The sequence below is a fragment of the Mus caroli genome, chromosome 1 (assembly GCF_900094665.2).
Source record: "Mus caroli chromosome 1, CAROLI_EIJ_v1.1, whole genome shotgun sequence".
Classification (NCBI taxonomy): Eukaryota; Metazoa; Chordata; class Mammalia; order Rodentia; family Muridae; genus Mus; species Mus caroli.
Genome location: NC_034570.1, coordinates 168534711 through 168556902, shown reverse-complemented (window position 1 = coordinate 168556902; position 22192 = coordinate 168534711). Strand labels below are relative to the sequence as shown.

General features: G+C 45.6%; 1 protein-coding gene across 5 annotated transcripts in view; it reads right to left on the bottom strand.

Annotated features, from left to right (window-relative positions):
- The window catches only part of Kif26b (kinesin family member 26B), a 396540-nt gene that overhangs the window by 241556 nt on the left and 132792 nt on the right, over positions 1-22192 (bottom strand). For 2 of the 5 annotated variants that reach the window (XM_021161225.2, XM_029479369.1), the window contains one exon: positions 7334-7867. In XM_021161225.2, coding sequence (XP_021016884.1) covers positions 7334-7867 — 534 coding nt within the window. Of the gene's footprint in view, positions 1-2156; positions 2379-7333; positions 7868-19646; positions 19713-22192 lie in introns of those variants that run through there. The other 3 variants (XM_029479373.1, XM_029479381.1, XM_029479378.1) reach the window with 3 other exon arrangements.

The following is a 22192-nucleotide window of genomic DNA, read 5'->3' as shown; positions in this document are numbered from 1 at the left end:
CTCTCTCTCTCTCTCTCTCTCTCTCTGTGTCTCTCTCTCCCCCCCCCTCACTCCACATGTGGTACATGTGTGTGTACCTGTGTACAAATGTACATCTGAGTACAGACATGTGCATGTCATACCATACATGTGGAAGTCAGAGGACAACCTGGGTGTCATACCCCATTTCCCATCTTATTTGAGACAGGGTCTCTTGTGTACCCCTCTATGCACCAGGCTGGCTGCCCTGAACACTTCCAGGGATCGCCTGTCTCTAGCTCCCATCTCACTGCAGCAAGATTATAGGCAAGCACTGCACAGCTAAAGTGCATGCATTCTGGAGAGACCCCATGCCCTCATGGTTGTACTGTGAGAAATCCCCTACCCCCTTTCTCCTTCTCTAAGGCGATTGCCTCAGGCATGTTGTCACAGTGTGCTACTTTCCTACAGGAATTCACTGGTGCCATCAGGAAGTTATGAGGCCAGTGACAGATGAATTATTCCTTGAGGCTAGACCTCAACAATTCAAAGCAGGGCCTGGGTCTCATCCTTAGACATTCTCATTTTGTTGGACCAGGGTGTGACCTAGACGTTGAGAATTTCTTTTAACCCCTCCCAGGGAATTCTAGTGTGTAGCCAGAAGTTGAAAACTCCACTTTGAAAGAAGCAAACAGTCCATTTCTCTGTTTTAGATCTCCAGGGCCTGTCCTTCAACTTACTAATAAAAACTGATGTGAGCCAATACTTATGTTTGGGTCTACAATTCCCAAAGGTCTTTCAAATACATTTAATCCTCAAGATACCAGAAAAGATGAGAATTCCTTTCTGAAGCAGTCCTATGAGACCCTGTTCTTTTGGTTCCAAAGGCCTGATAGAAAAGAGAAACATCCACCCCTGTGTGGCAGCTAAGGCTCTCCACCCCTAGCTCGGAATGGCTTCTGCAGTTTCAACACTCTGAGAGACTTACACAATGGTCATCTCTGGATGCCAGTGGAGAGCGACTGTGGCTCGCCTGTTACTAGGACTCTGTAACAATAGGGGAATTTGAGACAACTGGAAAGCAATGGGGCAGCATGAGCCGCCTCTCATTCTGTGGAGGCAGCCAAATGAAATGAGCCCACTTGCTGGTGCGCCGCTGACCCAGGGGGTGAGGTAGTGGCTGGTGTGGGATGGAAAGCCCATATGCTTCATCATCTCTCACGTATGCAAACCTCCTCTCACTTGCCCTTATCAGGTTGTCAGTTACCAAATGCTTCCTTAAGGCCGCTGGAACAAACCGGCACTGATCTATTATCTTAATGGTCTGGAGAAGTCTGAGGCAACCTGAAGAACTGGTTCCTTTGGAGGCTCTGAGAGAAAACCTGCCTCCTCACCGTCCAGCTTCTACAGATGCCTGTCCTCCTTGCCCTGTGGCCCCTTCTTCAGGCCAAGGCTAGGAGCATGGCATCTTCCCAGCTCTTCCTCTCTGGTTCTGATCCTCTTGCCTCACTCTTACCAGGACATGTGTGATTCCTTCGAGTCCACTCAGATAATCCCAGACAACCTTAAGATCCTTCATGGAGCCTACAAAAATCCTAATCAGGGTTCCACAACCATAGACTGACCCGAACATGAACATCTCTCAGGGTCCTTCATGACCAGATTTAAAGCATTGTTTAAGCCTCCTGATACAGTCTGGGAACTCCTTGCTGACCAAGACCCTATCCACCATTCATAAGATGTGACAATTCCTTTTGACTTTCAGCCTAGATTTCACATCCTTGAGAAATGTACTATAAGTGGCCAAATACACTGACACATTCTTTTTCCTGTGTTCAGAGTTTATGGGGAGGGGACATCTATAAAGATAAATAAAAAAAACTGCCTTTCATTCATCTAGGAACGGTGGCCTTTGTGACGTCATAGTTTGTGATGCCAAGGAGGAGTCTCCATCAGACCCTCACTCCTTTGGTGCAGGAGCCAAAAATGGATTCCTAATGCTGGCCACCTGAGAGTACCAGTTTTCCTGCGGCCATTTACCATTGTGAGAGTGAATCAGGCCAAAGCAGCTGCCATTCAGAAGGAGATAATTAATCTATAGATGAGCAGGAGGGCTGATATCCTTGTATCCCTTTAGTGTCAAAACTCACATGGCCAAAGGACAGTCAACAGGCACGTTCTGATTTGTGCATATTTACCTTACACAGAGTGTCAGGTCAGGACGTCAATAGAAGAAAGTCTGGCTGTGAAACGGCTCACCTCATGGTCTCCTCCGAAACGAATTCTCAAAGATATTTCACAAGAAGTTGCCTTTGCGATTTATCATTTCTCACTGCCTCCTAAATTATTCTTTTTTTTTTCTTTCCTCTTGTGAGGCAGGCACTTCCCAAAGGATATAGGCTCCCTGTTGGAAGCCTGGTCTCTTCTTCATCACCCTTACTGCATCTGAGGTTCAGAAGGACAGCCTCCCCTTCTTTATATAACATCTCCACCGGCTCAGGTTCCCGGGAGTGGAACCGTACCCTCAACACTCATTAAACTCGAGCTGCTTCCCTGCTCAAGGAACACTCTGGCTCTGGGCCAGAGGAAATCTGCTCCACAGAGGGAAGTGGGAGTGCGGGTGAGTAGGGGAACTGCAGCTGGCTTCCAGAGCAGTCAACCATCTCTGACGAGCTGGCTAGACCAAGGACTACAGAATATTTACTGCAGGGAGATGTTCACAACAGGAGACACTCAGTCTGCCAGACCCAGAGCCCACGCCTCAGGGCATCAGGGCGATATAGTCACAACACGTGGGATACTGATTCATAGCCAGACCCCAAATCTCTTTATCCCAGAGAGATTTCCTCCGGTCCCTTTAATCATTACTTGGTGGGGGGTGGGGGTGGGGTGGCACATGAGTCAGTCAGTTCTGACATTGCCAATAAAATGTATCCCGGACAATTTCAAGACGGGAATTTGTCCCTGTCATCTTTGAATCTGATTTTGAGCTGCAACAAGAGCTGGATTCCGGTTCCTCCAAAGTCTCAGAGTGGACAAGCACCACTCCACTTGTGCACTTAACTGCCAACCTCATCATGTGTAACTTGCCTGGCTTCTCCCTCACTGTGAAGACCACAGGACAGGAACACGGGTTTTTAGCCTAAGGAGGCAGCCCCACCCAACAAATAGCACGGTGCCTACTCTATGACAAAGGGCTTTAAAAAAATAATACTGGTTCTTGTGCAGGCAATTCTCTTTCATCTGAGATGGGGCAGAAGAAAGTGAGAATTATTGTGAACATATTACAAAAGGAATACACCCATAACAGCCACACTTCCTTTTAGGCATCTTGTAGATTGTCCCTCTCACCCATCTCCATCCCTGGCTATTTTCTATTACAGCTGTGGTCCTAACCCATTGTCCTTGTGACATCAGTAATGGTACAGCAGTTGAGTCTATATGGCTCTCATGGCTTCCAGTGTGGAAGGTAAGATAGGACTTGCCTGTGTAACAGCTAGCACTATCAGAGACATGGTAAAAACACCTCCCCCACGGGAGGAAGGCTGTTTCCTGACCATGCAATTTATACTCACAAAACATAGACTCTAATAGTGATGCTTGTTAGATCTATTAGAATACCTTCGTAGAGTAAATGCTCCTCAATATAGAATAGTGTGGTAACGTTAGACATCATACTGGTGCTAGATTTGAGAAGGAGGGCCTTGCAAGTACTAAACCAACAGTCTTCCAGTGAGCTACCCAAAGACTGCATTTCAGAAAAATAAGTAACACCATGGGAAAATACACCAGGCGATGAAGCAGAAGCCAAAACACTGGGTCTCTTCACAAGTTTACAAATTGTGAATGACTAGATAATGCATTTCTATGTGATATGGGCTTTCAGAAATCACATCTAATTTTTTTTCCACACAGTCTCCATTTTATTTTAAAACAAGTATGCTTTACTTCTTATAACTTTGAAAGAAGGCATGTTCTGTTCCTGACAGCTCTAGTTTGGGAATTGATTGTTCCCCTGGGGCCTATATGAATAAGGCTTGGTCTTAGAATGGCACCACTGGAAGATGGTAGAATCTTTAAGAAGTAGGGCCTAATGCAAGGTCTTTCTGTCATTGGGAGCATGCTCTGAGCAGGCTTTGGGATCCTCTTTTAGCAATTAGGTAATACATAGTTTGTCTCACCACACCTGTGAGGTTTAGAAACTCAGGAGAAATACACCTCTGGGCATCTCTGTGGGCTGACTTTCAGGAAAGATTAACTGAGGAGCCAAGTCCAACCTTGAATGTGGTTATGTAAAAGAGAAAACCAGATTGGCACCAGACTTTCTATCTTTGCCCCTGTTCTGTCAAGATGCAAGGAGGGAAGCCATCCCAGCCGCATGCTACCACAGAGTGCTTCATCTTCATGCTTTCCCCGCCATAACAGCCTGTATCATTTTCAACTGTGAGCTAAGATAAAACTTCCTCCCTTAAGTTGTTTGTCAGTTATTCAGTCAGAGTGACAAGGAATGCAATTAGTACAGAGGCCAGCTGATCACAGACCGACATCTCAAAACAGTAAGCACAATAGCATTTCTCTTCTCTCAGTGCATCGTTCTTTATATCTGTTATAACGATGGGACACTACCACAGATGCTGGGAAGATGGCTCAGTGGTTAAGAGCACCTGTTGCTCAGATAGAGGACCCAGGTTTGATTCCCACCATTCCCATTTTAGCTTACCACAGTCTGTAACTCTAGTTCTAGGAGATCTGACATCCTTTTCTGGGTTCTGTGGGCACCAAGCACACACTCACATACATAAATACAGGCAAGATATGAATAACCAGAAATTTAAAAACCAAAAGGAAAGAAAGAAAGAAAAAGAAAGAAAGAAAGAAAGAAAGAAAGAAAAGAAAGAAAGAAAGAAAGAAAGAAAGAAAGAAAGAAAGAAAGAAAGAAAGAAAGGAAGAAAAAGGAAGAAAGAAGGAAGAAAGGAAGAAAGGAAGGAAGGAAGGAAGAAAGGAAAGGAAGAAAGGAAGAAAGGAAGAAAGGAAAGAAAGAAAGAAAGAAAGAAAGAAAGAAAGAGAGAGAGAGAGAGAGAGAGAGAGAGAAAGAAAGNAGAGAGAGAGAGAGAGAGAGAGAGAAAGAAAGAAAGAAAGAAAGAAAGAAAGAAAGAAAGAAAGAAAGAAAGAAAGAAAGAAAGAAAGAGAAAAAAGAAAGCTAAAACACAGCCCTATGAAGTGACTTTCAAGACTAGGCTACAAAGTCTCCTTAAAGGTTTCCTTACTGATTCTTTTCCTTATTTATACAGTATATAAATATATAGTTATGTGATATAATGTGGTATATGTAGATTAACCACACAAACTTCATCTAAAAGTCAAATGGATGCTCAGCCCTGAAGGTCAAAATAACGGTTGTTTTCCTTGCTGTTCTGGGTCTCAAAGGAAGCCATGTATGGGAAAATTGCTGACAGAATCACACAGGGCCAAACTAGGGAAACTGGAAGCAACACACTTGGGAAATGGGTTGGATAGGAGGAGAGGAGAAAGCTAGTGTTGGTCTGTCTCTGGCTGTGTAGTCATAGGTCACTCGCTTTCTCTGAGCATCATATTCCTTACCATAACAAGATCTAACCATCTCCTCTAGGCCCACTGCACGATTAAATAAAATTCTTTGGGGGAACTATAAGGTATTCACATTTGATCAGACACACTGAGTTCATTTTATGTGTCCCCATATTTTGGTCTCAGGTCACAAAACGGCTCTGTGTAACCTCAATTGGTTTGTTTTTCTTCTGGGCACACAGGCAGGTTGGTTTTCCCAGTTTCTCCTGCAGGGAAGTGAGGCTAGAGCATTGGATTCTTGACAGCAGAGTATGAATGGAAGCACTGTATACCCAGGCTAGGCCTCAAACCCACGATGGGAGCCTACACACACACACACACCATTCCTTGGCTGGTTACAGACGATCTAGTGGAGGAACTTGAGGCCCATGAAGGATGGGGACACTGCTGATGAAGGAAGCCTGGGTCCCCATGTGATAAGGGAAGGCTTCTCACCCCATATGACACAGCACATCTGAGAAGTGACCTGAGGTATTCAGGACTATCTCATATACCAGTGACACTCCTAACAACCCATGACTATGGCTACCTTTCCACGTCAATGACAGTTAAGACATAGAGGACAGAGGACACATGTTGACCCTCTTCCAATAGAAAGCTCCCTGGGGAATCAGGACTAATGATTTTTCTCATCTTTTGGCTTGGTTGGTTTAGTTTGTGTTTGGGGTTTTTTGCTGTTTCTGAGACAAGGCATCACTCTGTACCTCAGGTTGGCTTTGAATTGTCTCTGTTGTCCAGGCTAGTCTGAAACTCTAGATTTTTCTATCTAGGTATGCACTACCATGTCTAGATCAGAACTATTTTTTTTTCTTCAGACTTGAGACCTGCTCTTACTTTTGAATACTGAGACCTGGTGGTATGTGTTCATTGCAGTACCTAAAGAGGTGGGGGAAGGGGGGCCACAGGAAGGAGAAAACCAAGTGGGAAGCCTTTTGTGACCAGTTCCAACATATTAGCGATGAAACTAAAGTAGAAAACAGTAAAGGTCCTCCTAGGTACAAGAGGTTCTTCCCCAGCCCTTTCAGAAGGTACAGATAGTGACAGTTGGATGCCAATATAGACCTTCATCTATAACCAATACAACATCAATAAACTCCATCTAAATTATTAGTGATGCCCTGACTAACTCATAAATTGCTTTTTGAAAATCCTAATTTTAGAGAGCTAGTGCAGTCTTGGGGTAAAAATGTTCTTACCTATTTGTCTTAATTCGTAAATCACCTATTATCAGGCACATATCCTAGATAATATACTATGTGTCTTATAGACATACCTTTGTTTAATCCTCCTACTATTGTATCAATTCCAAAGTGAGAGATTTGATCCTGAGGTAGGGTAATCCCTTTGTGCCAAGTCATTTTGCTAGTATATATACAGGACAGGTGATCGGCCCAGTTCAAACATTTTTAGGTCTTTGCTCTTAATCACTATACTACACAGTAAAGCTGGTGGCTAGGAAGTCCTTGACATTGTCTGAACTAACATGACCTCCTAGGGAGAAGATATGTTAGCTAAGCAAGAAGGTGGCAGGATTGGTAGTTGACAGAGAGTCTCTTCAAGCAAGCAGGCCTGGCTGGAGCTTCTTGGTGAGAACTCTGCAGGGTTACATGGAAGCCTGAAGCACTGAGCTAGGAGCTTCCAGAAGGAGAAAGAAGATATAGCCTACCTCCGCCTCGACTCTGGCTTCTAGAGGAAGATCTGAAGTATGTGTTCATTTCAATATCCAGGGAGGAAAACCCTCTACTTCCCTGCTTTTAGGGGTGCTTACCTGGTATGGGTACAGGGTAACCCCATTAGTTCTTGAAAGGGACCAGGTGCCGTCTAGATATTGATGAGCCTGAATGGCCACCGAGTTGAGGATGTTTCCATTGCTGGGACTGGTGGCCATCTGTAGGCTGACCTTGGCCTGGTGGGTTGGGGAGCCACTCTTCTTTTCTGCTCCGTTGCTGACCCCAAGGCTGTTGGGTTTGCCACTGTGTTTGTTGACAAGGCCTGTGTAGGTAGAAGTGGCATAGGGGGCAGGCACAAAGGCCCACTCCCTGGGCTGCTGGAGCCCACCCATGTGGCGAGACCCCACCAGTGTGGGAATGCTGGAGATCGGAGGGGGTGAGCCCAGAGAGGTGTCATAGTGCTCGCTGCCAGCTGCCTGCTCCAAGGTCAGCACCATTTGGATGGCTTCCTGCTTTAGCTGGTTCAGGTGTGTGGCACAAATGTCACAGCGGTTGTCTCGGTCATTCCACGACTTCCTGATAGTATTGGGAACCTGGAGTTTGTCGTGAATCACAGCAGAGAAAGCAGGGTCCTACAGAACACACAAACAGGAAGAAAGAAAAAAAAGAGCAATTTGTAAATTGATGCTGGTAAATCCAGTTCAGACATCTGCCACCCAAGGATTTGACTATTTGATTGACATCACCATGAAGATGCCAGAGGAAAAGCATTAGATGGCAGACATTATGCAAGAGTTAGAAGCTGAAAACCTTAAAGATACTAAACAGAACACAGTCTCGTGGTGTTCCTTCCACTCAGTCAATGGGGAACATTTCAGATTCTCCTATGTCCACTAAACAACTGCAGACAATCTGCTCTCTCCCTAGTCCAGCATGGTGGGGGTGTGTACCTCATTCTTGGTGGCAGAGAACTGGCAAAGGACAGAAGTGTCACTTGCGACCGGGAACAGAGATCCTATTCTGCCAAACTTTGGCCTCACAAGCATGTGTGCTAAGTCAGCACCACAGGAAAGAAAACTAACCAATAGATTCTAGAACCAGGATCCAGCCTGCTCCAGCAGCCAGCACACCTCTGCCAGCAAACTCAGACCTGTCACTGGCCTCATGAGGACCACCCCCCCACAATCTTCTGGACTGTCTTTCTCATTTCCTGTCCAATCCAAGATGCTTCCCCTACAAGTTTTACCTAAAACTACTACTGAAAACTCATCAGCCAGGTGGAGTGGCTCACACCTGTAAATGGCAGCTCTAGAGGAGCTGAGGAGGATTACTGTAGACTCCAGCCTAGCCTGGGCTATGACGTGAGGCCTCTGTCCCAACCCTTACTCCTGTATCTCATGCTCTGAGGTCATAGCTGAGAGAGAAGTGGGGGTAGTGAGGACTCTGTCTCTCATTCATTTGCTTTAACTTCCACAAAACTAGATTACATGAAGAAACAGCCCTGGTGATGCAAATGGGTGTGAAAATATTTCCTTATGACCTTGGGAGTCCCATGTACCCTTAGATAGGGCACTCAGCACACGGAACCTCTCCTCAGTCATGCAGCCACTGCGCCCTGCCCTTGCTGAGCTATCCTTTCAGCCCTAGGACTTCTTCACTTGTGGGGAAAGTGGGATGGCACAGCACTGCCCATGCACAGATGAACAGACCCACCACAGCATGTTTGGGGCCTGGCAGAGTTTGCAAGGCTCAACAGTTATTGTGAGGAATGAATGAGGCTCATCTTTGGAGTCATTTTCTTCAAGGATGCAAAAAAAAAAAAAAAAATATATATATATATATCACCCTTCAGAAAAGCAGTGTCAGTTTTATAGATCCGAGGCCCATCTGGACGGAGTAGCATGTCTGGAAGGTAACACGGGGCAGCCATGCAGCCATGGTGGGCAGGAAGATCGGTCAGTGGGAGGTTCGTTCCTAATCACAATCTGTCTGCGTGATGGACCCCAGCATTTTGTTTTCCCTGTTTAACTACCCTGAGCAGCTCCTCGGCGTGCACTGATTAATTGATTAATAAATCAAGAGGCCTCTTCACAGAGCAGCAGCGAGGAAGGCTTGGGAGGGAGAAACTCAAGGCGGCCTATAAAGTGGCTGGAGCGCTGGGAGGCTGAGGATGATTGGGTTCCGCCTGGAAAAGCCTTGCAAACCAGACAAGGCTCACTGTGGGGGCCTCCTCAGTGGCAGCTGCTTTGTCCAGGCAGTCCTTAATCATAGCTCAAAAGCATGTGGGACCGGAAAGAACCCCCGAGGGGGCCATTCTAGAGGAGACTGTCACCTCAGTTTACCACAAAAGCAGATCCTTTTGGATACAACCTGCGCTGTACCGTGGACCGTCTTGACCACTTCCTTGTCCATGATCGTTCATTTCAAGAGTCAAAGAACACATCCATGTGGGCTTTTCACAGTTTTATAGGAAATGTTCATTTAATTCAAAAGGCATTTATATGCCCCCCATATGTCACAAAATAGTTTATTGCTTTGCCACATGACATTACATAAGAAAACTTCCCCATCAACAAATACCACTCTCGAATGTTATTTTAAATGCTCATGAGGTATTTTGCCCTTAGGTCATTCCACCATTGTCTTGGTCATTCCCACATTCTACTGCATAATTTAATATAATCTGAGAAGACATCTATCTGCACACGCTCTTGAGAAGGGCAGTTTAACAGACTCCACAGTCAACAGCATAGGCTTTCCAGTCACCAATAATCTCCTGCGCTTCAAGAAACCTCTGTTTCATTGCTTATCTTAAATGCTTTTGCTGGGTAGCTCAATTGGTAGGGCACTTGGCAAACATGCCCAAAGCCATGGGTTTGACCCAGGGCACCATATAAACCTGAAGTGGTAATGCAAGCCTTCTGTTTCAGGATTCAGGAAGGGGAGGTAGAAGGACCAACTGTTTAAGATCATTCTCAGATATAGAGTAAGTTCCAGGCCATGCTGGTTACATAAGACCTGCCTGAAATATTACCATTGTTAACTCAATCATAAGGAAGACAATTACAGTAAGCCTGTGGCTACAAGAAAAGTCATGTGCAGACTTCATGGTATTTTGGATTTGGAGTGCTAGCCTTAGGTTCTGAATTCGATCGACACAGAAACACATCTGCCCTCCAGAGCTCATGAGCAACCCTGGTTCTGAGAACTCCTTCACCCCTGTCTTTGATTTGTACTGCCCTCCCTGAAGTAATCCCTTATATATTCAGCCTGTTACTATTTATAACTCAGTTTCCAACATTTAACAAATTGATATGTTCTAAATTGATAAGCTTCTAAAGTGCCAATCAGTACACCAAGCTGTGGAGCTATGGACAACTCCTGTCCTATGTGAGGTCTCCTAGATTATCAAATGCCACACCCTTCTCCTGCGTCTAATCTGAGGTGACTCCAGGGTCCATCAACACAGGCACACTATGAAACTCTGTAGCTCTTTGAGTTACAAGCCATCTTTGAGCGCTCTAGCTCCTTAACACTCTTTTCCACATACAACCAACACCAGACCTAAGACAGCCAGCAAACCGGCTAATGCCACAGCTGGGGCTATTTCTAATATATTGGCTCAGGCAGCCAAGAAGTTGCCAGTGACCCACTGCTTCTCCAGAAGAGGAAGGATAATGAGTCATCAGTTGCTGGCTGGTAACCAAGAGCTGTCTCTTCACTTAAGCAGCTCTTGATCCAAAAGCCCTACGGTAGCTAGGATCATCCTTAGGCTTCAACAAGTGAAGAGAAACATATTCGGGAACCAACATGTCTTTCTAGGGCTTTTCTGCACGCTATAAATGTTTTAGATTGACTGAAGACTTCAAAGAGGAAGGGTCAATAGTCATTGAGTTCTGCATGTGCTAAGACAGAGAGGAGTCAGTGTCATTTGGAGGTAGAAGCAAACAGGGAAGGAAGCTGTGGACAGCATACACTTGCTGGCCTTTCCTGACATGGACACAGAGAGGACTGAGGCCCAGAAGATGAATATAAGAGGAACTACTGCATTAGCAAAGCCAGAGATAGAGAGCTAGCCCCCTAGTCTGACATCTGCCTTGCTTATGGGCATTGAGATACGTGTGCTGTTCTGCCTCTGACCCACCTTATGACCTCAGAAAATCGTCAAATTGGAGTAGCATAAACCACACACAAGCAGAACCTTGATTTTATCACCTCCGTTTTTACTTCAGCACATATGAAAACGAGCCATTGGCACCTATGCAATATTTTAGCTTAAATTTTAAAGCTCAAAGTACTCTTATCTTTCAAAGAAAATATGCAAAAATTATTTTTTGTCTCATCTCTCACATGAAGAGGAATTTGAAAAGATGTTTGAGTACCTAGTGATGGTCCTCAGAAGGAAGGAGGTAGTGAAGTTAACGTTCACTCATCTAAACTGTCACAGTTAGTAATGACTACAAAGGAACAAAGGGAACTCCATAGTGTGGCTGTTGGGTGCCATAATTGCTTTGCTGCTTGTTCTAGGGGAATTTCGAGAAACGTGTCTCCTTTCTAACCTATGGGGTACTCTCTCAGTCTGATGACTCCCTTAGACTGAGTCATATATCTGGGAAATTTAATTCCCACAGGTGTGTCCCCCTGTGTCCCTGGCCTCAGTGACCATACATATCATTACCATGGTGTCTAGGAATTCCGGCTTTTCTGTCCGTGCCTATTCAGCTTCCGCAATATACCCATTCAAAACCATCCTTCAAACTGACAACTCCACACTAAATCCCTTTGTCCCTAAATCTTCTTTTACTTCCGTAATCACTCTCTAAGCAAATGACATAATTAGCTACCCTCCTCAGGGTAGAAATCTAGAATCGTCTTTGTCTGCTTTTCATTCATATCCAATCACCAAACTTGCTAAATGGAAGTTTCTAGAAAGCCTCACCCTGTCTATCTTCTTTGTGCTGCTGTCTCCATGCTCAGGGCCAGGTTAGCCTTCCCTCTGATGCCCACAGCCATGTTAATGCATTTAGCATCCCCCACTTCACCTGGTCACATGGTCTCCTCACACCTAGTCATGACTTCCCTCCACCCCTACAATAGTTGTAGTAAAATACACATCTGATGCCATCATCCCTCCTTTTTCAACCTTCAATTCCAAGGCCTAGGTGCCTGTTGGTCGTGTTTAATTATACAGTTACTTCTCCATTGGACTCTGAGCTGTGAAAGAGAAACTATTCCTTTGGCTTTTAAGTCCTTCAATGTTTAGCACACTACCTTTTACACAGGAATCTCATAAGAACTCTTGTGAAGTGAATGAATGAGTGAGTGAGTAAAGGAATGAATGAGTGAATGAATGAATGATACGGGTGCACTCTAGGTTAAAGCCACTGAATAACAAATTCATCCAGTGACCATCACTCCTTTGCCTTTTATAAATAAATCTCTATGCATCTTAAATGTTCCCCCAGTCTCATGAGCTAAGTAAGAGTGCTGCTGTGGCCTTTAAGGGGCAGGACCTAGCCAGAGGTCATTAAGATATCTGGAGAGGCCTTTGAAAGGGACTGTGGCCCCTTCCCACCCCTTTCATTCCCTGGTGGGGAAGAGATCAGGTTTACTCTGACATGGATTCCCCAACACTGCTGTCCGATACCCTCCCGGGAGAGCTAAAGAGTAGTAGCCCACTGACCATGAAGTGTATGAACCATGAGACCACAATCTTTTTTTCTAATTTCAACTTGGTCATCTCCGGTGTTTGCTACAGTGACAGCCAGCTGGCTGAAGGGATGCTGAAGCATTTGACTCTCAGGCTCAGACCTCTTCCCAGTTATAACCATTGTGCCTGACTGAAGGGCCTCATGTGTCCAACCTCCTTTTACTGCTTCTGCCTTGATATTACAATAGATTCTCGGGCCTCAGTTAATCTTTTCATCTCTTTCCTAAATTTCTAGGAGAGAGACCTTTACATAGAATGGACTTAAACCATTACTTCATGATCATCATTACAGCTGAGAAATTCTGGACCAGTATTCCAGTTAGTGGTTCACTGAGGTTGGCCCCTAGCAAGCAGGTGGTAGCAGATTTTCAATGGATGAGGAGAGACCTGTAATGAGGGTTGCAGAATCTGCAGGGCTCAGGCAAGAAAAGCCTGGCCAGGCAGACGGTGGTGTTTATGGATGCTCCTGGTTGCTTTCTGTTCTGTATTTCAGCCTCCTCGGGAACGGTTGCTTAGCAATAAACGCTGATGCCACTGTTGAGGGCAAGGTGATTCCGTGCTCTGTTTTAGCCAAAAGAGTGCTTTGCATGTGTTCCTCTGAAGCCTCTGGGTCTGTGATGAAGGCAACAGCTGGAGTCAACATCCAGCATGTGTTGTACAAATTCCTGGTGATGTTTGCTCCTGGTTTCTTACTCTAGAGGCCTCTAGCGACAGACTGCACCAGATCTAAGCTGTTTTTCAAAGGCAGTTTCTTGACACTTTGTTCCTGAAGTCTCTCCCTCCATAAACAACTGGCCCTTAAGGCTTGGAAAAGACCATGGGGCCCTGAGAATACAATGTTTTATTTTGCCCAGCAGGCAGCTTCTCAGATCAATGGGATTTGCCTTCACACTCTAGAGAACACCACCCCCTGGCCTAGGGTTTGCATTCCCACCCTGTCACCTTTCCTACTGAGTGTCCTTTCTCCCCAGGTGCTCTTTATGGCTGCTCTGTCTTGACCAAGGCAGGTGTCCTTATTAATGAGTCTTCTGAAGGCAAATTGTGAGATTGAACGTTTGTGAATCAATAGATAACCAACTTTAGGTCAAGTAGACCTACGGATAACAGCCCCGTTCCCATCAGAGTCCAAATATTTGAATGCAGTGTCTCTCGGAGAAGTGAGGTTTCTACTTCAAGAGAGTGTGGCCATAGCTTGCTCACCCTGTGAGCAAGGGCAGTTTAAACACTGGAAACCAGAGTGGTTCACCCCTTCAAACACATATTCCCACAAGAAGTTTCTGCCTTTTATGGCCTTTGAGCTTCCCTGAATTTCCATGTCATTTTCCACAGGGGTTTGATGGTGCAGATTTTTAAAGCAGAGGCTCGGGTGAAAGTGAGAAGTGGGATCTAAAGAGGGCATTGGCCAGAGTCTCCTTCACCCTTGGTGTTGTTGGGTCTACTCAGCAAGAATTAACAGAGAAAAGTCAAGCCTGTAGCCTCCATTCCTGCTGTTCCTGGAATTCCCAGACAACCGATGATGACTCTGCCTACCTCTGCAGATAAGCCAGGGAATGAATTAGCATGTTGGACGAAGCCATGATGTGAGGTTGCTCTTTGTAGGAAGGGTGCCCAGCCTCCAGGGCTCTGTCCCTGAGCAGCAGGTCCCTCTGATTGGCAGGGGACACATTCTCCCAGCAAGAAGCTTGCTTGAGAGAGGCTGCTCACAGTTCTACTTCATTAATGTACAACCTCAATAGAAACTTCTGGCTGCCTTTCCTGGACCCAGGATTTGCCACCATTGTTCGTCTGTTCTGTGAGCCAGTGGCACTTCCCCAGTAATGAAGATCATATATTGCTGTGCACATGAATGTGAATCCTGGCATGGGGGAGAGGGGGGTGTAAAGGTATAAAGACATGCTGGGTAATGAGCTCAGAGAGACAAAAGGGGAAAAAAAAACCCACCGAAGGGAGAAATGTTAAATGTCAGACCAAAGTTGTTTTACATAAGAAACTAAATTAGGCTGAGATGTCATGATTGTGCCATCCTGCTCTGGACCACTGCAGAGATGTGAGCCTCCCCAGCATGAGTGTGCAGCTTCAGTGGGAATGACTGATCCACATGCACGGAGCTTGGCAGCACCAAGGCAGGTAGCAAGCAATTAACAGGATAAGGAAAATGTAAACAAGCACTCTCTGCTCAGACAGACAGGCAGACAGACAGACGTGCATGCATGCATGTGCTGTGTCTTTTACCACAGGACATCACATGCCTCTCTTGTCACTAGAACTGAGCCCATGCCACCACCGGGCTCTTGAATGTCCCAGAATACACCCAGAGATGGGGGTGAGAAACACCCACTGAGAAAGTCAAATAAACAAACAGAGCCATTCTGTCAAAACTAGAATGAAGAAGAAAGGTACAAGCATAGAAAGATGCTCTGTCCTGGCTCCTAGGATCCAGGTGACATTGGTCATCTTCCTGGCTCACCCAACACATTATATATCGAGACCTGTCTGAACATGGAACTCCGCAATTCATCTGATCCTTGATTCTGTCAACTGCTAAGTGAAAATAAAATCACCCAGATTATAGAGTTGTAAGCATTAGAAATAATTCACAACCATGTCATATAAGAGACATTGAATAAATCATATTTAAAGTTACTGAAGAAAAATAACAATAATACCTTCCTACTTTAAAAGAAAAGGGAGAATTCTATTTTTTATTGTTATCATTACTGAAAGTGTGTGTCTGTGGCATACATGGGTGTGTGGTCACACATGCACGAGCACAGGTAAATAGTAGTCATGCACGCGTGTGTGCATGTAGATGGAGGTTGATATCGATCATCTTCTTTGGTCACCCTACACATTATGTACTGAAGCCTGCCTGAACCTGGAACTACCCAACTCATCTGGCTTGTTGGCCAACTCGCTCTACTGATCTCTACTTCCCAAGCACTGGGATACAGGCAGGGTACCACACCTGCCATCATTCATGTAGATGCTGTGGACCCAAACTCCAGTCCTCACAGTTTTTCAGCAAGCCGCTGAGCTATCTCCCACACCCTCAAAGTGGCAGTGGTGGTGATAATTGTGGCAATTACCTTACATTTTACTTTATCCAGAAGAACTGAGACTGTTTTTATAACTACAAAAAGGGAAAATTATACTTATGCATGTATATATACATACACAAACATATGTACATATATACACACATACATAAAATCTCAGGTACCAGCCTCTATAGCTGGAGAAGTTGACGACTTAACTTGAATCTCTTGGGCTGCTCTCTGAATGGCACCTAGTTTCTTCTCTATTTTAAAGGTTCAACTCATCTAAGAGTTGTTGGTTTCCATGGCAGCTGAGCCTATGATTTTCACTGGAATTGGTCAACCGAAAAGTGGTTACCATTACTCTCTTCAAAGGGAGTCACATGGGACAGGGAGATGGCTCAGGAGTAAAGGGCTTCCTTGTACAAGAGCGAGAACCCAAGTTCAGACCCACAGCACCCATGTAAGAACCAGGAGCAGCAGCCCACATCTGTAATCCTGGGTTTTGGGGCATCTCGATGGGTGGATTCCAGGGGACTCTCTAGATGTCTAGCCAAAATGTCAAACTCCTCATAAAGTAAAGACACTGTCACAAAAAATGAAGTAGAGAGTGTATACTCAACACTGATTGACCTCTGGCCTTATATTCACATGCAGAATCAATTTCATCACTCTGTGTGTGTGTGTGTGTGTGTGTGTGTGTGTGTGTGTGTGTGTGTTTGTGTGTACACATGTGTGAGCATGTATACACACACACACACATACACGAGTATACTGAAAAGGCACCTGAATGCTGAATTTTACTTAGATTTTTTATTTCCAGACACTGAAACCCATCAACACCACAAGCTTGATCGTGTGCAGGTGCAGGGCAGCACAGCCAGGTGCGGAGGAAGTACACCCACCTGTGCGACACTCTAGCTGCGGGGCTCTTTAAACTCTATCAACTGTCTCTGAGGCTCCCTTTCACTGCTTTTCTACGTATGAAACACTGAGCCAATGTACTTGGCTACATTTCCCTGGATTTACTACAAAAATGAAAAAACTCCTAAAATGTAGTTATGGGGACTTAAAGAATAAAATGCTGAAAAGTTCTGCTCTGACCACATTCCAGAGCAGATCTGACTGCTTCAACAGCTCCCCCAGAGCTGGGGCTTGTGGCCCAGCACTCCAGCCCTCACCTACCTCCTCAAGCTGACTGTCACAACCTGACCTGGCAGCTCAGGGGATCTCCCTATAGGGTCAGCATGGCTCCCCTTTGTCCCACAAAAGTCCTTGAATCCCTCTTCCCCGACACACCATCTCTATGACGCTACTAGGGTCCCCGCCCTGGTAACATTTCTTCCCTCCACTTGAACCCGTAGTATACTTTTGGGGGTTAAAGGTTTGCTCATTATTGTCACTGGGGATACCTTTGTGGGTGTGTGCACTTGTGTCCAAATGTGCCAAAGTGTACATTTTAATGGACGGACACACACACACCCACACACCCACACACACACACTTGCTCATTCTTGCTAGGCCACAGCGTCAGTCTGTTCTGAGTCATGGCACTCAGCAAATACTTCCTTATGAGAGAGACGCGTGTTCTATCTCCACAATCACAGCCAATTCCCAGGAGGCAGAAAGCACGCCATGATGTTTCATCTCAGTGGCCACCTCTACTCTTGGCCCCCCTGGAGTCTGTTCTCAAAGTGGTAACCAGATTGAAACATTTCAGTGTCCTGACAGAACAGGAGGGGTTTAGTCACCTTGGTCAAGATGCTGCTTCACCACAGGCCCCTGCCTGAGTAACCCCTCAGCAGGCAGGCCCTGTCTTCCCTTAGATGCACACTGGGCACCTGGTGGAATCTTGGGAGAAGGGCTCTGGAACCCAAGAGCTAATGAGCCCTCCAGGAGGTCACAGAGGGAGGGGAGGAAAGGGAGGCAGACATAAGGAGGGGAGAAAGGACAGGGGTCTCATTGGTTCATGTGTGACTCTGTCTCCTGTGAGAAACTTAATGCCAGGTGACCGCTCTTTACAAAGAACATGCCAGATATGGCAAGGGGTTCTTAAGCTCAGTACAAAGGCTAAGGACAGAACAGCACCACAGAGCTTCCTCACTCAGTCCCTTCGGGCTGCCAATGGTGGCAGGCACTGCCGTTCTGACCACAGGACATTTAAAAACTATTCGTTCGTTTTGTTTTGTTTGTTTCCTGTCATAACTAAGATCAGGTAGTGACAGCTAGTGGGTAGAAGCAAACCTGTTGTTAACCTGTTGTTAACCTCTGTACCTTACAGAGCACAGAATGCACCCCTCTCTGACCTTAATACATAACTACCTATCCCCAACTAACTTTATGTCATGGCAGAAACCCTAACCTTTGAACTTCACAGGATCCCTCCACATGACTCTCAGTGGAGGATAGTCTCTTGCAAGGTTAAGGAGGCCTGGTATTTTATACCCAGACACACAGCCTGGGTTTCTGTCCTTGATTTTCCTTGGACATAAAACACAAAACTCTACATGGCTCATTCCCTTAATGCTCTGCTCCAGTGGAAGCTGGCAGTGAAGCTGGGTTTGGAGGGTGTATGACAACCTTCAGACTACTATAAGCCCCCCACACTGGTGGAAGTCACATCCTGGACACTCGTCCCAGCCCCTATTCTTCCCTCTCACTGGCATTATAGACAATTCCCTTCCTGATGACAGTGTCATGGCTCAGAGAGCCACCAGCTGTTTCTAGGCAACTGTGCAGTGGAAAGGACTTGGAGTCCCAGTTCTTGGTCACTTAAAAATGTGGAGTTGGTACATAGCTTCAAGGACGGCTTCTGGAGTCTGTTATTTACATATGTCTCTTGCCCAGGGTAATAATGAGGACAACGGAGGTGGCTTTGTCTATAAAATAATTTCAAACCTCTGGCCAGACTTCACATCATGGTAACTGTGCAGTTTCCCTTCTGGAGAAAGAAAACCAGTGCCACAAGAAGACAAAGTCATCTGAAGATGTAATTTGGTGCAATGACAGAAGAGACCAAGAATTTCTTTGTTCTTTCAAAATAACAAACCCACATTTACGTAGCTCAGACCATTTACCAGGCCTGTGCTGGCTTTGCTTTGTTTGAGGGAAATCACAAAGACTCTGACCTAAATGCCCAAGGCTGGAGGAGACCCTTAGAGAGCCTTAGAGGCCAGGGTTGCACAATACGTGTGCGTGTGTTACATACTATGATTATATGAGCAAGTGTTGCATGCATGTAGGGACCCTCCTCAGCACCTTTCTGCTTTGTGTTTTGAGTGAGGGTCTCACTAAACCCAATGCTCATCTATTTGGCTGGCCTGGCTGGTCAATGAGCTCCAGAGATCTGACTGCCTCTGCTTCCCCACAGGCAGTGATTATAGACTATACTATTGCACCCAGCTTTTACAGGGTTACTAGAAACCACTTTACCCATTCATCCATCCCTAGCCCTCATTGCATGTTAGTATCTCCATCCTTGATACACTAGAAATGGCTTAGCACACCCTGGAACCACGGTTAGAACATCCCATCAAAACCTGGCATAAGATGCCTGTACTAGAACCAACAACTTCTCTAAACCTACTTCTGAGGCCCTCCATCACCAAACTCATGCACACTTATTTGAGGAAGAAAGACTACAGGAATCTAGAGGTCACTCCTTACCCTCTGTGGGGAGAAGATGAAGTCCCAAGTGTATTGCTGACACGGACATGGGCAACGACCCCAATGTCTCAGATCCATGGAAATGGCAAAGCCATCTTCTGGTCCAAGTGCTAGGATTAATGAACAACTGAACAATGTGTGCAAAAGCTAGCAGCCACAGCTTCCTCCTCCTGGATGGATGGATGACTGCAGCCTGAGACTGATCCCCTTCAAAGACCTCCCGCTGAGACTAGCTTAGCCCCTCCTCCGTGTGTGCTGTATGTAATGAACATCTTGAGAAACTGGGTTGTGTGATAGGTGCCACCCATCAAAGCAAGCACAGCCCACTCAATTCCAGATTTCCAAATATCTGATACCTGTCATTTCTTTATTCCTGCAATCCACCAGTCAAATTCCCGAGACTCAGTGATCCTCCTTCCTTCCACAATAAGCTTTTGGGAAAAGGTCTGGCTGAAAATTAAGATTTTCAAACACAGGATGAAAACTCATTCTTCTTCCAAGCCTGCCTCTGTCACACTTCCAGCTTGATCTTGAAAAGGGAGGGCCATAAAATGTTTATAGTGATTCATGTAGTCTAGCGAAAAATCTAAAACAAAAATCTAGCACAAAACTCTGCCCTGAGTATGTTCTAGGGAACTGTAAAGGGGGGAGGGGAGGGAGGGAAGAGGGAGGATTATACCAGACAAGACCGTCTTAAATAGGTCTTGATTTTGACTTTTGCTTGTGGATTTATCAATACCCTTTGAGACTCTTGGTGTAAACCTGACTCGGTCTGTCCACATTCACCATCTATCAGAAGAGAGGAAAAGCTTAGGTGTGACATGCTGCACTTGTTTACAGTCATAAACTGTACAGTAGCATTTTACAGTGCAGAGCTTTCCAATATGAGGGCAAGTGAAGCTTTGTCAGAGTTATCTAGTCGTTCATTTTGCATATTCACTCACACCTCTTCATTCAACAGTGTCGGTCATTCCTCGCTTGTTTAGTATCGACTTGTGCATTCCTTGGGTCCATGTTAGAAAGCTAATGTGGTTCTAAAATTTACGGATATTACAAAACACACTACAATTAAAGGTTCCAGAGAGAAAGCAGTCTGCCCTCTGCATATGGGGACTCAGTAAATAGCTCTGGACTTCATTCTGAACACCTAGGTTTTAGTTGAAGGCTTAAGCTTTGCTATTTTCCAGTTTGATCACTGTGGTAAGTCATTCAATCTTTCTTTATCATTTTTCAAGTGTGTGTGTGTGTGTGTGTGTGCACGCGCGGATGAATGTGTGGGCATGCATGCATGTGTACATGTGTGTGGGCATGAATGTGGAAGCCTGAGGTTGCTGTCAGGAATCACCCTCAATTGCTCTTAATTTCTAGTCATCGAGGCAGTCTCTCACTCAAATCTAGAGCTCAACAACGTGACCATGGCCAGTTTGTCCAGGGAATTCTGTCTTTGTCTTCTGAAGCTGGAACCCCATGTAGGCCACTAGACACACCCAGCATTTACATGGGGGGTTTCTAAGGCTCTGAAGCCTGGCCCTCAGCCTCCTGCAGCAAGCACTTTACCTACTGAACCACCTCCCCAGCATCTGCCTCACTCAGTTCTTCAGGTCTGAATTTCCTTATCAAACATGCAAGTAGACTCCTCCTCCCTGGGTATTTACATAAAGATGGAATAGAATCACAGACACAAAAGTTCTGTATGATGGGCCCTGCAAACACAGCATGCCATTCTTACAAATGCTAAGATTTTCCTGTGCTTAATATTCGAAAAAGCACAGCTGGGATGGATGTAAGCCAGGCCTGATGGTGCATGGCTCAGCTTGCAGCTAATGGTTCAAGGCTTACGTATCAGAAGAAGTGACATAGAACAGCAAAGAGGACCACCCAAGTAAGCATTCAAGTATGAAGGGCCAAGATGCAAGTGCCAAGCCTGGTACAATGTCCCTCTCCATTTGCTGACCCCCTGTCTGGCCAGAGGCAAGCTTTCAGCTAAGTACCACATAGATGGGTCAAAACAGATAAAGACTACCACAGCTCATGCTCTGCCTGGTCTTTATTAGCGCCCACATTAGAATACTGTGTCCACAGTCACAAAACACTTGTGACAAGTCACTTCCTTGCCACTTCCTCTTACTACTGAGGTGGCCAGGCAGATGAATGGAACTTTCCAGAAAAAACAACAACAACAACAGTCTCCTGCCATCCAACTGTCTGCTAGAAGCCACTTCAGAGGCAAGCCAAGAGAATAGATGACTTAGAGATGGTTGCCCAGAGTCTCTGCATCTAAGAAGAACTGAACCATGAATGCTCTGGCTGCAGACTAGAAGAGATGTTCCCATTAAACAGAGGCCTGCCTAACCAGCAGTTTTTCCCAGAGCCCAGCCCTGAGTGGTTCTGAGAAGCAAGCCTGAGCAGCCCTCAGTGTGCAGAACAATAGACCATCCACAGAGCACCAGGACATTTGCATCTGGAAGAAAGCTCTGTGAAGCCTTGTTTGGGCCTTGATGGTTTTGGGAAGTGCACATTGGACTACTCATGGACAGGAAAGTGGT